This window comes from Crotalus tigris, unplaced genomic scaffold (assembly GCF_016545835.1).
Source record: "Crotalus tigris isolate CLP2741 ecotype Arizona unplaced genomic scaffold, ASM1654583v1 scf7180000017551.9496454, whole genome shotgun sequence".
Lineage (NCBI taxonomy): Eukaryota > Metazoa > Chordata > Lepidosauria > Squamata > Viperidae > Crotalus > Crotalus tigris.
The window spans coordinates 4,302,106-4,318,700 of NW_024096469.1; the positions used below are offsets into that span (position 1 = coordinate 4,302,106).

General features: G+C 39.8%; 2 protein-coding genes across 10 annotated transcripts in view; one reads left to right on the forward strand and one right to left on the reverse strand.

Annotated features, from left to right (window-relative positions):
- Nucleotides 1–510, reverse strand: part of SPAG9 (sperm associated antigen 9) — a 98,143-nt gene extending 97,633 nt beyond the window's left edge. For 6 of the 8 annotated variants that reach the window (XM_039343992.1, XM_039344017.1, XM_039343985.1 and 3 more), the window contains exon 1: nucleotides 105–510. In XM_039343992.1, the coding sequence (XP_039199926.1) occupies nucleotides 105–410 (306 nt within the window). In that variant the 5' untranslated portion in view covers nucleotides 411–510. The remainder of the gene's footprint in view (nucleotides 1–104) is intronic. The other 2 variants (XM_039344027.1, XM_039344002.1) reach the window with 1 other exon arrangement.
- A 7,972-nt stretch (nucleotides 511–8,482) lies between these two features.
- On the forward strand, nucleotides 8,483–15,111 carry LOC120308267 (nucleoside diphosphate kinase). Of its 2 annotated transcripts, none has more exons than XM_039344083.1 (5): nucleotides 8,483–8,637; nucleotides 10,550–10,682; nucleotides 12,502–12,603; nucleotides 13,625–13,737; nucleotides 14,864–15,111. In XM_039344083.1, exons 2-5 carry the CDS (start codon nucleotides 10,554–10,556, stop codon nucleotides 14,979–14,981), a joined length of 462 nt encoding a protein of 153 aa, XP_039200017.1. In that variant the 5' UTR covers nucleotides 8,483–8,637; nucleotides 10,550–10,553; the 3' UTR covers nucleotides 14,982–15,111. The 2 variants fall into 2 exon arrangements, with proteins under 2 accessions (XP_039200017.1, XP_039200006.1); XM_039344072.1 differs by lacking the exon at nucleotides 8,483–8,637 and adding an exon at nucleotides 9,012–9,088.
- The last annotated feature ends 1,484 nt before the right edge of the window (nucleotides 15,112–16,595 follow it).

Sequence of the window (16,595 nt, forward strand, 5' to 3'; positions counted from 1 at the left end):
CGTTCCCCTCGTCCAAGTAAGCAGAAAAGTCTCTTGAGACCCTGCGTGGCTGCCAACATCGCCCCACCACCGCGCCCCAAGTCCCCCCCACCCCGCCTACGCACCTCCTCGGCCTGTTTACGCAGCGCCTTCTCCCGCTCGTACTGGGTGAGGAGCTGTTCGTTGTCGTCCCGCAGCAGCTCCAGCTCGACGCTGGTTTCCTGGCTGTGCGCACAGACCGAGTCCAGGTTCTCCAGCACCGCCACGACCAGCGGCATCAGTTCGGCCACCACCTCCTCGTCGTAGCGCCCGATGAGCCGCTCGAACTCGCGGTAGATAGAGCCCGCCAGACCCGACACCCGCTCTGACATCATGGCCGGGCCGGGGCCGCCCGGATCCTCCTGGTAGACCACGCCGTCCGCCAGTTCCATGGTTTCGGAGCAGACGGCGACAAGGACCGGGCGGGAGGGCGGGCGGCAAAGGCTGGCGGCGAAGAACCCGCAAGAGATGGAGCACCTCCCACCGCAACGGAATCTGGACGGGAAGGAAGACTGGGTGAAAGGCGCGCGGCACTGACCTCACCCACGGCGCCGAAGCGGAGGGAGGGGACGCGGGGCAGTGGCGTCAAAAATGGGCGGGGCTTTACCGAGGCCCGACTTCTCGAGGCCTCGGCAGTGGGGGTGGAGCTTACAGCTGCTGACGTGCCACGGAAAAAAAACTAGGGCGGGGCGGGGCACTTGGGTAGGTGGCTGGCTGGCTGGCTGGCTGGCTGGGGAAGGGATGGGCTGATCAGGCGGCGTCCCGGTTTGTGTGGATGATTCAGGGAGAAAATTGATGGGTAATTATTCAGATTGAACCACTCCGTTTAGCCACCTTTATCTCTAAATAAGTTTCCAAGCATCTGTATCTCCTTTCCTCCTGGAGCTCAAGGCGGTGCACACAATGTTCATACCTAGGTTGTGCAGTCTGCTGCACGATTACTTGGCACCGGCGTGTCTTTCACGCAGCACAACAGTTGTGGTTTAATGTATAGGGTGAAGCTAGGTGTACTGATTTTGTAAGCCTTGACGTGTCTTTGTTATGTGAGCCCGACCTCATTTGCTTTACTCGATAACGTATAGTTACAGAAACCTTGGCTTAGTTCATAGTAATGCGCAAAAACATTCAAGCTGCAGTGCCAGTGGATTGATTTTCAAATAAACATGCGTAGGATTGGTCAATAAAACTGTTTCCATGGGATCTTTTCCCACACATTAAATAGAATTTACTCCAGCGAATTTCCCGAGTTCACATGACACAGAGAACTGAAAGACCTTATATAGGCTTGATTCGTACCACGTGTTATAATGTGGGTTGGGTCGTTTATCATCGGTATGTAATGTGAAGATAGAGTCTGGCTGCAAGAGAATGAGGAGTGAAGAGAGTGGGAGAATTAATGATAACTGCTGGCAAAAATAATTATTTGATTTGTAGAAAAATTGATAGTTGCAGAGACAAATTATAGTGGAGAATGAAGAGTGTTATAAAAGTTAATAGGATGCCGAAGAAGATGAACCTTATTAGGTGTGAGTAACGAAGCAAAAACATTTTAACCTTAATTTCACAATGAAAAGGGAAACCTGTAGAGCTAAAATTGATAATGAAAAAATATTAGTAACCTTTAATTCTTTAATTGATTAATATTCCTCCTTATTAATATATTATTGCAAATGATGTGTTTATCCCATATTTTTATTTACATGTCATTGTAAATATACACACAATATTACAGAGCATATTGTAAGTTTTTGTCACTAAGGAGTTTGCAATCTAAATTTGGACAGAAGATAATAAAGAAAAATTGGAGATAAAGGTAGATGAGAACAAAATGATTTTGTGTTTATTTGGCCTTTTGGGGGGAGGGTACTTGGTTTTAAGGCAAAAATTAACAGAAAAGATGGTTAATAAGAAAAATTGTACAAACCTGAATATGTAAAATCTCAGAAAATTTGAATTATTAAAATTACAGTCTAGACACATTTTTAAGAAAAATGAGCAAGTATGTATTTACTTGAACATTTAATGCTATACTGTAATTTCTGAAGAAAAGATCCTGATCATCTGAGATCCTTACAACTGAAAAGTTAAAAATCTTTCCTTTTTCTTATTCAGAACAATAGGGTAGCAATTACAGGAAGAGGAAAGGCTGGGCACATCAAAATTTAGGTCTCATATTCTGAATGAGTTCCAACACCATTAGCTTCCCATTTCACATAGACATACAGTAGCTAGCAGTAATAAATACTGCAATTTGACATTTGCTTAGTTCTGTTTCCAAACTATCTTAGCCTGCAATTTCCTGTTGAAATAGTAACAAGGGAGAAAGTAACAAATATTAAGAGTATTGCTAAACTTAAGTTGGGTATTGATTTCGCACAGTTGTTAAAATCTATTTTCTAATTTATTTTATTTTCTAATTCTTATGTTTAATTCATTGAACAGAAATTCCAGTAACTACTGTATGACTTAACTGTGACTTAACTTTGCTGTTTGCATACAAATAACATTGGCATTTAGGACACAATTTTAGTCGTGTGCCTTTTAATGAGCTCCCTCTACTGGTCCTGCAAGAGTATAAAATATGCTCTATGTTTCTTCTTTAAATCAAATCCTTTCATCACTGCAGGGTTATAGCCCAAGGAAACTTTAAAAAATAGAGCTAACTAGTTTAGGGGAAACTGCATCTATCTAGTTTTCTTGAATGATTAGGGTAGGGCAAAGTACATGAATGGAACAGGTGGCACAGTGAATAGAATTCAGCATACATATCATGTTCCCCTATATTTGAGATAGTTACTGAATTACAATCAATAATTTTCAATGTTCCATGTCATTTACTTAGAGTAAGTTTCATTGACCTTAGCTGGACTGAACCATTTGTAGATATTAACCACATAGAACAATGCTGTGAACCTATTGCAGCAAATGATACCTGAAAGACCAACCGACTTGTTTTATTTATTAGATTTGTATGGACACCCATCCTAAACTATCTTAGACTCCACCCAACTTTGGGTGGTTCACAAATACAAATCTTTTCTGAATTAAACCTTTTATTATTACAAAGGATATTTCTAGACAGATAAAAGTCTATTCTATAATGTTCTGCCTTTTTTATTATTGGCTTTATACCTTGCATTTATATCCATTTAATACTCAATGTGGTTTACAAGGCAAACACAAGTACAAATTTTGAGAATACAAAAGGCAAACAAGCAATGCCAATAGAATTAAATCCCAAATAAATTATTAAATAAATAAACAGTTAAAAGTTTAAAGGAAGATATGTGTTTTATCAATATTCTAAATATTGGGAGAATGGGTAGTGTATTCTACAGCCCAGGAGCCACAGAGAAGGCTCTTTCCATGTATGGTTCGGACTGGGAGCGGCAGTATCTTTGAGAAGGCCTCTTCTGCTGGTCTGAACAGCCATGCAGATTAATGGCAGGCAAAGTAGTCCCTTAGATTATCATTCCCCAAGCCTATGAATTAAGCTCTTCTGCCAAGGTTTTTCTCCAAAGTACCATTTTGATGTTACATAACAACAAAGGTAAGGGCTCTCCCATCAATAATCACCTAATTGTAGAATGCATCTCATAAAAATGTGTATCTGAAAGCCACACTGCAATATTTTCCTTGCCAGGAAAATCTATTCATTTCTGTTTGTATTACAGTAGAAGTTGGCCATCCACCAATCTACAGTCTGAAATGAAACAAAGGGCAACCTATAAATGTTTCACAAAATGGAATGTGACTATAGATGTCTCTCAGTGTAGGACTGCGATTTCATTTATCTGATGCATCGGAGTGTAGATTTTAAAAAGTGAGATCACACATGGTATTTTGCATGACATGTGATGTTTGTGGCATATGGAAAATGAGGTCAAGTTGTAATGATTCACATTGAAGAGTTGTAACAAGTATTGGGGGAGAAGAAATTCCTAGGTAATACTGTTACTCCCCTTTCTTGGAAGACAGGGCTATGTGTTATAGAACCTGGTCCATATTCCTGAAACCAGAGGCATCTCCACACAAGGATGCTATATAAAGGTCAGTTCTGAACTCTCATCCCCAGATTGACTTTGACTGATATCAAAAAGTTAAGCAAAGTTGGATCTCAAGGGACAGAACATCACCAGAAAATCTCAAAGGTAAGGTTTTAGGAGAAAGGAATAGTAGGGAATATCGTTGCCAAGAAAATATTATGGATGTATTCTTGAAATCATCAGAAGAGTAGCAAATTTGGCTTGCAGAGTTTAATCTATACGTGATCAAACATTAACAGTGTTTGAGCACTGAACTGACTTATTCAGAGTGAGCTACAAGAGGTAGCAGCCATTTTTTGTTAATAAAAACATATGGTTCTCTGCAACTTTAGAATTCTCTTTAAGGGCAAAATTAACACCTTTGATCATGCAAAGAGTATTCTATAATACAATTGAAAGGAACAAAAATTATTAGAGAGTTCCTTGATTCAATTTTCACCTTTGGATATGTGCTATAGCAACTTTCCGTATCCCCCATATTTTCTAGAAGGGTGTCAATTTTGATATTCCAATTAAAAAGCCTGGCTTTTAATTGTACAGATGGGAGGTGAAGTTCTACACATTAAAAAACTGCCAAACTGGAAGAAATTATCTTTTAGTAATTACTAATTATCTCTTATTGGAATTACTAATTAAAATTATGGTACAAAAGTACTACAGATAAGATGAAGGGAATTCCTTCTTTCTCTTTTCAGTATGGATCATTTAAGATAGATTCCTCCTCTCTGATTTCCTAAGTTCTGATGCTGAAACTCTCAAGAAAGGAAAAGTGTACCAGTTTCATTATAGGACTCATTATTTGTTTCCCATAGTATTGATTATACGTAAACCCCTCTGCCAAATAGTTCAACCTAAAAAAAAAAATTATGCTGCCTACAATAGATATGCAAAGCTTGGTAGTTTGTACCATCCAAACTAACCTGCTTCAGACTTTACCTTCAAAATTTCATTGCCTACACCTTCTAGTCTAAGGATAGGCCAGAGGCATTTTCTAGCCTACATATAGCAGAATGAGCAGAAACCTAACACTGTTTTATTTAGAAATATATTTATGGCAGTGATTCTGAAAAAAGTACAAAGACTGAAGTCAACCTATGATTCACTGAAAAATAGATTACAATAGTGATCTTTTATAAGTATATGAGTATTAATAATATATTTGTGGATGCATATTATACAATATTATACAAATGATTTGCCATTAAATATATGAATTGTATGAAGGATGAGCATAGGAGCTTTCACTTTAAAGTTATAAAAATATTGAAAGTGAGATATAAAGAATTAAAAAGTGTCACAGATATTACAGTATATACAATAGCACTACAACGTAATTTGAAATGAAGAATCGTGGAATTTATGGTGTGTAAAAAAGATTCATAAAAACTCAGCTTTGTTTTTGTTTCAAACATACTACATATCTGAGTTTCAAACATACTACATATCTGGAAAATAAAGATTTAATACTGATAATTAAATTCTTACACCAATCTCTTCCACTGGCTCTCCCACCTGAGCCAGTTTTAGGCAAATTTAGTATAGCTGCTTATGAAATACGATTTTACAAGAAAAGATTAACATTACAGCCATTAAGCTCTACATCTGTTGCTGTGTTATATAATACTCTGTTTTGGAAAATGAGGGTTAATAAACAGACCCATTTATCTATTACACTAGATGCATGCTTTCAAAGTACATGTCATTGTGCTACATTTTTCTCCTAGTTGTGGGATATATGCAATAGTATGCTGATTTCCAAGAAATTATCTATACAACAGACCTAGCTGAAGCATGTGAGCATGCTTGGAGAAAAATAAGGATAGTAATAGCTGTTCTCTATGACCATTCCAAAAAAGGCCACATAACTTGTACAACGTGAAGTTGGGCAAAACTCCTCCTAGTTATGGCTTTTACGTCTTCCATCAGGGTGTGTGTGAAACCAGATTGCAAGCTTAATATTGAAACCTATGTACGTATTTTGGGGAGAGTATAACTCCATCTGAAGCAAAAGTTAGAAATAAGTCACCATCTAAATTAACAGCTGGGGTTGAGTGCCAACCTGTTTCTTTCCATTCAGAACTTTAGGTTGAAGATACTGGTTCAGGATTTCTACTGCATCTCTCCTTTGGGAAAAGAGGAAACAATTGAAATTATCTATGTATTGATGGCACTGTACTCCATTCTGTCAGAGGCGCTTCCCCCAGAAGCTTCATATTAAAATAGAGGAGCGAGTCAAGACTTGGAGTGCTATGCTGGGGTGCCCAAGAGCCCAAATGCAACTCTCTATGCATACCAACTGGGAGCAGATATTCAGAAAGAATGGCATCAGCAAATAACAATGATTTCTTCTCTCCTTCACAGGCAGCCCAGGACACCAAGGCTATGGTACTGAACGGTTACCAAAATTCTAGCAGAAACGTTAAGGTCATTTCCCTTATTTCCCACCTCAAAAACTTCCTCTAAAAGGGGAAGTTAGAAACCAGGTAATAATGCTTTGATATGGCTAGGTCCAGGACCACATTCAAGATCCTGCAACATCTCCCCTTCCTACAAAAAGCTGTTCATCGCAGTACAGGCCCTGTTTCTTCCCTGACCCTTAAATCAGTTAGATGGGACAGGGAATCAGCAACCAGGTGGCAGACTTCATCTCACAAAGGATTCTGTGCATTGGGATACACAGGTTCCCCAGCATCACGAGTTGCCTCCCAGGTACTCCTCAAGCTTTCTTCATGATTCCTTGGACAGACCATTCTTCTGTTGAATGGTAGTGGCATCTTTTAATGCCTTGGTCACTATGATTAGTTATATGTCTCCACTATCAGATCATATCTGAGTTGCTCCAAGATACATACAAGTTTGAATGTGTGACCTCCCCTGTCTTTTAAGCCTGGGGTGACTTGGATTAAGCCTATAATTGTCATGGTAACCATGAAATCCCCAAGCATTCATAAAGGAAGATTGACATTTCTGAACACATTGATCTTGGGCATACCAACTCTGGAGTGAGATCAACCAGCTTGGGCAAGAATGCTACTGTGCAGCTGGGTGGATGGTATAATGGTAGCACCAACAGATGATCTGTAGGATCCAAGAACACATAAAAGGCCCCAGGTCTGATCACGTGTGGAAAAATGCTTCTAGAGAGTTGAAGACTGAGGTTTCCTGAGACATTGTTTTACTCTTTAAAATCAGGAGACGACTGCAGTTAGTATCACAAAATGAATGTAGGCAGTTATTCTAAATCAACTCAGGTTATGAATTGCATTCTCAGCTTCGAACAAAATAAAGCGTTTTGTATCAAGCTAAGCTTGTATGGGCTAAGTTAGGACAATACACTTGCTAAAGTATGATTGGCTAGGTTGCGGGTCAATGGCTATATAAACCCAACTGATATGATTTCTGATTCATTGGATTTCCTGAACCCAGACAAACTGAGTTAATGAACAAGGGTAAAATTATCCATGATGTCATGTGTAGTCCAAATATAGCCACTGCTTATTGTGATTAAAGTTAAGCAAAAACCTTTGCCATCTACTATGTCTAAATGAATCCTAATGGTAATGTTTTTTTTTGTTTTTTTTTTTTGTGGTTTCCAAAGACACTGAGATGTCATGATTCTTTTAGTGGACATTTGTGGCTACTTCACTCATTGTTTTGCTTCTAATGGATTAGGTTAGGCCATTAAGCACAAAACCCTGAAAAAAAGGCACAAACAGAAATATGAAGCACTTGCTTCTAGATCTAGAGGATAATGTGAGACCTATTAATCTCTAAGGTCAATTTCTTTATCCGCTAATGTGCCATGGGGTTTTGAAAAGGCTGAGTGAGGTGAATAGGGCAAATATTCTTAGTCTTAAGTAGATACTATATCTGCCAGCCCAACAGTGCAAACAGAGGTTTGGGGTTACATAATATGCAAAAGCTTCGCACACTACCCAAAATGGAAGAGTGGCCGCATGCGCAAGAAGGAGAATCATGTAACTGTACTTCATGTACTGTAAAGAAACTGAACTTAGTGAACTTAGTGCCTTCTGCCCACAAATCACCTACTCTGGTTCTGCCATGTTTCCATCCTTACCGCATGTTCTCTACAATCAATAGACGGAGACTACCTCTCCGCACCCAGTCGCAGGAAAAAGCAGCAGGTACCGGACATATTTGGATCGGAGTGACTGGACCTCTGGGGGGGGGGACACCCACATCTAGAAGCCAGGTTAAGGAAAAGCGCCAACTCCGTCTCTTTCGTTCGAGGAGAAAATGCGGGGGCAGGAAGAGCTCTCCTTATCAAAAAGATGTTCCACCCACTTCCAATGCCAGACTTCTCGGGGGGGGGGAACCCATTCGCGAATCAGGAAGGGCAACCTACGCGATGGGGTGTGGGGGGGGAGGAAGGAACAAGACAGCGTGGCCCGCCTTCTTTGCTGCGGCCAGGCGGTGGGTTGGTGAGACTCCTGCTTTAACCCAGCCTCGCCTCGCTTCGCTCCTCCTCTTCCCCAGAAGGATTTCAAGGAGGCAGCCGCTGTAATCACGCCGCCCTGCCTGCCTGCCTGGATCAGATTTTCCTGTAATTGGGGTAAGTGGTTTGTGTTTTGCTTTCCTCCTTTTCGGAGTGGAGAAGCAATAAAACCGAAGCCTTGGAGCCAAGGAAAAACAGATTTTTAAAGAAAGAAAAGGAGGACTGGGACCCGCCAATCTAGCAAACCAGGGTGATCGGGGGGGAGGGGGGCGCTCCCCCCCGATCACCCTTTCATTTGCAGCTGCCATGAAAGCAGAATGAGCAATTGCTCAAATCGCTTCCTTCTGAAGACCTTCCACGGACCCAACTAGGGGACGCCTCTTTGAGCCGGCGGAAGGCGTCGCTCCTCCTTTCCGGTCTCCGGAAGGCGTAAGCGAAGGCGGCCGAGGCGCTCTCCTCCTCTCGGGTGGACCCACCGAGGCTTGAGCAATTCGCCTGCCGCGGAAATGGAGTCAACGCTACACGTTCGTTTGTTGGCGACGAGAGCGGGGCCTTCCTGGCTGCTGAGGTGCGAGTGGAAGCTCGAACACGTGTCGCCGCCCGCGAGCCAGAGAAAGCGAGAACAAAGCGTGACACGTGGATGGGCGGCCTCTGCTAGCCTTTGGAAGAGAAGCTGCCCTCAGGACGTTTTTAGGATGACCCAAAGGGAAGGGCCGCTCAACAGCCGAGAGAAGGCAAACTCGGGACGCAATTGCCGAAGGGTGGAGGATGGCATCTCTCCGTCTGCCCCCAGATCGCGACTCTGCGGGATGAACAGTCTCCGCGAGTCCCTTTTAGGTCTATGCGTCTTTACAGATCCGGTATAGAAACGTTTTGTGGTAGAAGCACAATCAGCGTCAGTGTTATAATAAGGAAGACAATCCAGTTTCGGGAAAGCTTCACCGATTATGCCCAAAACTGGTGAAGCTGCTGATAATAACCATTTTGAAACGAATGATATGAATGTTCTTTGGGTCTCTGTTGAGTTCTAATTTAAAAAGTATAGGGAGCCTATACTGTTTTTTTCTTTGCCTTTGAGTCAGTTTTTGACTCCTAGCGACTTCCTGGACTAGTCCCTACCTAAAGTTTCTTGGCAAGGTTTTTCAGAAGAGGTTTGTCTTTGCCTCCCTAGAGCAGAGAGTGAGTGACTGGCCCAAGGTCACCCAGCTGCCTTTGTGCCTCAGGCAGGTCTAGAAATCATGATATCCTGATTACCGGAGATGCATTAACCATTACAGCAAGACAAACTGGCTGCTCTATGATAATCTAGCTGATAATAAACTATAACTCCCAGCAATCCTTATATTGGTAATACTACAAAGGTTTCTGGATATTGTAGTTTAATGATACCTTGAAATCATGAACATTTTTGTCTATACACTGACCATGAAATAGTTTGTTACTTTAGCAGACCAGGTCAGAGGAATGGATTAGCAGGTGGCTGGTCCATTTTTAGAAAGGATTTTAATGTAGCATTTTTAGGGGAAAATACAGGCTTTTCTTAATTTTTTAAAAAGAATTTAAAACAGGAAGAAAACTCGAACAGCATCTTCTTGGTGGCCAGAAAGATACATTCTAGAAACATCAGAATTGGAAGGAGCTTACTTATCATATTGACTGCTCAGCCAGAAATGATAGAGCTAGTGCATTCCTTTCACAAAAGACACTTCATCTCTTCAGACTTGATTCCATTGTTAAAAACATGCTTTTATATGAAGTATTTAACTTCAATGGTCTTGTGATAGCACTGAGTCTTTCAAAAGGGCTCTAATTTCCTCTCTTTCACTTATTCATCCCCCCCCTCCTTTAGCCAAGCAAACTGTATACAAACCTAACATAATCTGCCTTTTCATGCTTAGGCTCTTACATGCTTTAAATTATTTGTTGTTCTAACTTGCTAGTCACCATCAATTTTCTCTATTTAAGAAAGGTAAAACTGAACTGTTTTGCAGCTGATTTTCACTGGTTTCTTTCTGCTTTTCTCTTGCAGAATTATGGCTTCTAATACAGAACGTACATTCATTGCTATCAAGCCTGATGGAGTCCAGCGGGGATTAGTGGGTGAAATCATCAAACGGTTTGAACAGAAGGGTTTTCATCTAGTAGCTATGAAAATGATCCATGTAAGTTTCGTATTTGGCCCATGTGTTGGTTAATTGATAGATATGTAAGCTCTCTATATGAGTAAAATATTCTCATATATTGAACTGCATCAGTTTGTAAGTTGGGTCCCCAACCTGTGGGCCACACCTCATTACCGGCCCGCAGCCTATTGGCCACCGGGCTGCATGAGTGGCTGGCCAGTGAGCACACACAGCCCCACTCGCAAGAGCGTCACAGGTGCTTATGGCTCCACTTGTGCAAGCATTGGGAGTTTACCCCTCCCACAAAACCATCCACCCTCCTCCAATCTGCCAATCCTGAAAGGTTGGGGAACTCTGGTTTAAGTTAGATCAGTGGTTCTCAACCTTTTTATACGGCGACCCCGGTCATAAGGACGCGCTGCGCATGCGCGAGGCAGCGCGCATGTGCTGTGTCGCCCCCATGCGCGACGCGCATGTGCGGCACCGACCCCATGTGCGGCGTGCATGTGCGGCACTGGCCCCATGTGCGCATGCGCGGCGGCGCCCCCAAGGGAAAAAATGGCGGATCGCGTTGTTTGGCGACCCCCATAAAATGGTCGTTCGACCCCAAATGGAGTTGCGACCCATAGGTTGAGAACAGCTGAGTTAGATTAAGCAATTCAGAGCTATTTTAGCCCACATTTTGTTGTCCTTCAAATTCATATATGATTGTTGGCATTCTATTCTTCCTCTTAACTCTTGAGCATGCACTCTTTCTACCCACATATAGAAATGCAGAACTAGCATTTTTTGAGAATTTTGAATTTTGAGAGATCAAAATTCAGAGAAGAAGCCATGGATTCATGGTGTTTATTTTCTGACATCAGCTGAATTTTTTAAAACATATAAATAGAATTTATCCAAAAACTTCACCTAATGATAACATTCTGCATTCTTGTGATTTGACTCCGTCTAGGAATACATTATGGTTATTATCTTTTCAGCTCAGTTCAGATTATATTTGTGAAGGTAAATTTCTAGCAACTTGTACAAAATTCAAGGTGGAGTGCAGACTGCTTTAGAAAGTAAGTCAGTTAATTTTGATTATATTCAATATGAAAACAAAATCACTTTTAAGTTCTGCACGTTCAAGTTTATCTTCTTACTGATCTGTCTGGCAATCCTCTGTTTCCTAAGTTGTAGAAAGTTCTCTTAAAACCATAAAGCTATAGAAATGAGTTTGTCTGACTTTGGTTAGAAAACTACGTGGTAAGATGGCATGTAGCTTTTACAGTAACAACACTATGGGATAATCTGTTAAGATTGGTTATCCAAACTAATAATGGGGATTAGCTGTGTTTACTATTTGGTGTGATATTCTTAGTTGTGTTCACAGAATGCAGGCAACATTATCACTTTCCCCCCACATACCAGCAGCATAAGATCAGAAATGTCACCGTGAAAAGTGGGAATTGACATTTTCAAGCTTCTTCAAGCTACCAAAAAGAATGCTTTGAGGGAGCAATTTGCTATATTTTCCATTTCACATTTTTAAAAGGGGGTTGGTGCGATAATGAGCAGAGAGTATAAAATAACCGGTGGTGAAGTGCCTCTGTTTATCCCATTTTTGAAGGCTGTCTTAGAACTTTGTTCTGGCACCTGGACAAGAGGTTAATTTTCTCATCCTTGTTTGGATAATGGATTGACAGGAGTTAATTTTCCTTCCCCAACCTCCCAATTAGATTATGCTTTTCGCTTGATCTGCTAAACCCTCCCATTGATGCTGGTGCAAACAGGGCCATTCAGAAAAGACAGACTTAAAATAGATTTCCACTGATAATAGAGGATTAACCCATTGCTGTATTTCCTTTCTCTAAAGGCATCTGAAGAACTGCTTAAAGAACATTATATTGACCTGAAAGACAGGCCTTTCTATTTAGGTTTAGTTAAATATATGAATTCTGGGCCTGTAGTAGCCATGGTAAGTATCAATTTATGAACATTTATTTAATTTCCACCCACCCCCGTTTTTCCTGAGAAAAATAATTTAACAGTTGGGCGATTTACCAGCTCTCTTATATAACATGAACATGTGTTTCCCTCTAGGGAAAGACAAATGTAATGCATGATAATAAATGCTACATGTATTTTTAAAGTATTGTTCTAGCAAAGGATTGCTATTTTCTCCTTTGGACCATAGCATTCTGCCCATTTCAGGAATGGTGTGGTGGTTTGGGGGAAGTTAATTCCCTGAACAAGGTGGTTTATGGTGCTCTGTATGAGTTTGTATTTTTTATTATATGATAGGCTTTATTTAATATATTGGACATCTGGTCTGTGACGGTAATAACATTTTGATGGGATTTATCCACATGAGACAAGCAGGTTTCATTCCTGGACTAGAAAACTTTGCACATAATATCCAAAGCAGGGGGATAGGGTTAGGGGATATGATAGCAGATACCGCATAATATATCCAGGAGTAAATTAAACATCCTTATTCCATCATATTAAAGCCTAAGATTGTGTAAACTGAATGATGATAGATTTGGAATAAATAAAAACAAAAACTTATACAATAATGCATAGAAACATGAAATTCATTCTGTAAAATAGCAAATTCAGTTGCAATTTAAAAGGGAAAACTAAATCCCAATGAATGGGATTTTTAGTGGTGATTATATTGTTATCTATTATTATTATTGGATAAAAGCTCCAGAATAGGACTTGGTCTACTTCAGAATTAGGTAAACATAAGTGTGAAGATACTGTTGCATCTTCATTCCTGTTTGTATGATTCCTGCTGGCCAACATGGAAACCAAATGCTATCCTTCTTTGCTAAGCTTCTTAAATCTAGTAATTCCAGTTGGTCTATAAAGCTAAAGCAAAAATATATTAGTATATGACTTTTAAATATATGTATAATACGATAAAGCCCACAACTATTCATTCTGACAGTATCGTATTTGCACCTATTCAATAAACTTATTTGTTTTTATAGGTTTGGGAAGGACTTAATGTTGTGAAGACAGGCAGAGTAATGCTGGGAGAAACCAATCCAGCAGATTCCAAGCCAGGCACCATTCGTGGAGATTTCTGTATTCAAGTGGGCAGGTTGGTGCTGCAATTTACTCCTTATAGATTATCGAAAGCCCTGCTAGAAATCAAAAATTGCTTCAAAAGTAATGTCAGATACAATTAATGTATATAAAATATTGATCCTGTTATGCTAATGTTTATATAGCACTTAATGGTACTAACAAATTTATAAAATACACTACTAATCAATGTTTAGGTATAAATATTCAGAAATCTAACAATAGTTAGCAGGCCTCAAGCGCAAGTCCAAGTGCTTTGTGCTAATAGGAATTGTAATCTTATACTCCAAAAGCCCCAAATATAAAATGTGGTAAAGAATATCTAAAGGTGGTGCTATATTGTGCTGGAGATTCACTCACCCCCAAGTGCTGAATGATTTCTATTGAAACTCCCTTTTGACTAGCAAGTTGGTGTTAAAGAGTTGTTGTTGTATGGCAAACATAAAGTAACTGAAGTAGCAATTCTTAATTTTATGTTTGGTATAAAATAAAATTTACTTTCAAAAGGCCCTCAAACAGGGAAGAGGAAAGAGTACATAAATGCAACAATTGTATAATCCATCTTATTCACTAAATGGGATCTTCCATCCTCTTAAAAACAAAATGTAGGGAATAAAGGTATTTTATCCATTGCAAAATCCCCAGATTTTTATTTATTGATTTCTAATGGCCAAAGTTTAAGAAACACTGTCTACATTTTAAACAAGGAGATAGTTCTTAAGAATTTGACCCAAACCTTTAAATTAGACCTTGACTGATTTAAAAGTGATTGCTAACACTTTGAAGTGTGCCCCCAAACAACTCGATAACTCAATTAATTGAAAATATTTTTAAAGGAAAGCAGGCTAGATATTAGTATTTTGTCAGGAGTGTCAATTTAATCTTTGTCAAGCATTGATGCACAAGCTGAAGTTTGGCAAAAGCATGCATGACTATAAACTTAACTACAGCTGGAATACTATGCTGTTACTGTAAATAGCTTATACAACCATCAGACTTGAGTGGTTAGTAATAATTTGATTATGGATGGTACTTTCATCTTACAAATGTATGATGGAATTTAAAAATAAACTTAGCTACAAGCAGTCTTTATTTCTTTAACTACTTCTCCAAATATCCTAACACCTTTGTCTTCTCTAAAGGAACATCATTCATGGCAGTGACTCTGTGGAGAGTGCGCAAAATGAAATCAGTCTGTGGTTCCAGCCTGAAGAACTTGTGGATTACAAATCTTGTGCTCAAGAATGGATTTATGAGTGAAGTAGTCCTTCAGAGGAGTCGTGCCTTCTTTCAACAAGTCATTTCATTCCACCCTTACATTTCATGGGAGCAGTTAGCATAGTTACTTCCTTGATTGACACTATGAAATAAAGGCATCATGAACAAATAAGTGTTCTTGTCTTTAAAGAAATGAAAAGGTATGTGTGAATTGTTTGAAGTGTATTCGTGGTACATGTTGTCATTTTAAAAAGATCTTCAATAAATACAAATGAGAGACATGCTAAAAAATTCGAATTGAATTCAAGACAAGCTGTTTTGGCTATAACAGAGACATACTTGAAGCATCTGTAGTGCTTTCAACTAGATCAGAACACTCTGAATATCAAATGTGTTGCATTTTATAAGGAAGGATCTTGCAACAGCACATAACTAGGTAGGCTAATTCCTGGTTAGAACTTGAATGGGAGACCACTAGTGAATCCCAGGATGGTGTAGTACAGTGGTTCTCAACCTGTGGGTCGGGACCCCATTTGGGGTCGAACGACCATTTCACGGGGGTCACCAAACAACGCAGTCCGCCATTTTTTTCCCCTTTTCCTTAGCTGTGCTACTCCCTTTTATTCTATTGGCTTTTGAAAGCCAATAGAATAGACTCTCTTGAATAGAGTCTAATTCTATTGGCTTTCAAAAGCCAATAGGAATTGTCCAGGCTGTCTCTGCCCTGCTGAGCCCGCCAAAAGTCCCATTCTGCAAACGTGCTGCACCAGTTGAGTAGTCCTCGACTTATGACCGGTTGGGGGTCACGGCATTAAAATGGTTGAGAACCACTGGTGTAGTAGATTGAGGAACCGAAAATGCATTCTAGAAGAAGGCAGTGGCAAACCAGTTCCATATTGTTCCAGAGAAAAGCACACACAGTCCAGCATCACTCAAGGGAATCATACCTTCTACACAATCTGCAAATTCTACACTTCTGTAATATTATTTTATAACATCATCAATTCACACTGGGCTTTCCACAACAAGAACATGTTATATCACCTGCATAATCAAAATTCACTTCTAAAAACTGTTCTCGGCCAGTAGTGATCGTTCTAAAGCTGCTTTTCTTTTGCTTTTTGTAGAGTGGATGAAAGTACATGGTAAGCAAATACCAGTTACCAATAAAATATCTTTAAATACAGGTAGTCCTCAAATTATGACAACTGAGCCCAAAATTTATGTTGCTAAGTGGGAAATTTGTTAAGTGAGTTTTGTTCCATTTTACAACTTTTCTTGTCACATTTGTTAATTGAATCACTGCAGTTGTTAAATTAGTGTAACGGTTAAATGAATTTGATTTCCCCATTGACTTTCCTTGTCAGAAGGTTGCAAAAGGGGAACACATGTCTGTGGGACACTGAAACCACCATAAACGAGACAGTTGTCAAGCACCCAAATGTAAAACGGGACCATGGGGATGCTGCAACAGTCATAAATATGAAAAATGGTCATGTCACTTTTTTCAGTGCCATTACAACTTTGAACAGTCACTAAATGAACTGTTGTAAGTTGAGGACTACCTATAGTACATATCTCCAATCTTAAGCAGCAGAATTCACTTGCCACAGAATTGATTCTGGTGCCCAATATTTTTCAGTATGTCAGAATTTT

Excerpts from the sequence above, each read along its gene's own strand:
- LOC120308267 (XM_039344072.1), top strand. The coding sequence starts at position 9,027 with ATGGAGTCAACGCTACACGTTCGTTTGTTGGCGACGAGAGCGGGGCCT. Across the intron at positions 9,089-10,549 it reads GGGCCTTCCTGGCTGCTGAG|AATTATGGCTTCTAATACAG; the intron begins GTGCGAGTGGAA and ends TTTCTCTTGCAG. Across the intron at positions 10,683-12,501 it reads TAGCTATGAAAATGATCCAT|GCATCTGAAGAACTGCTTAA; the intron begins GTAAGTTTCGTA and ends CTTTCTCTAAAG.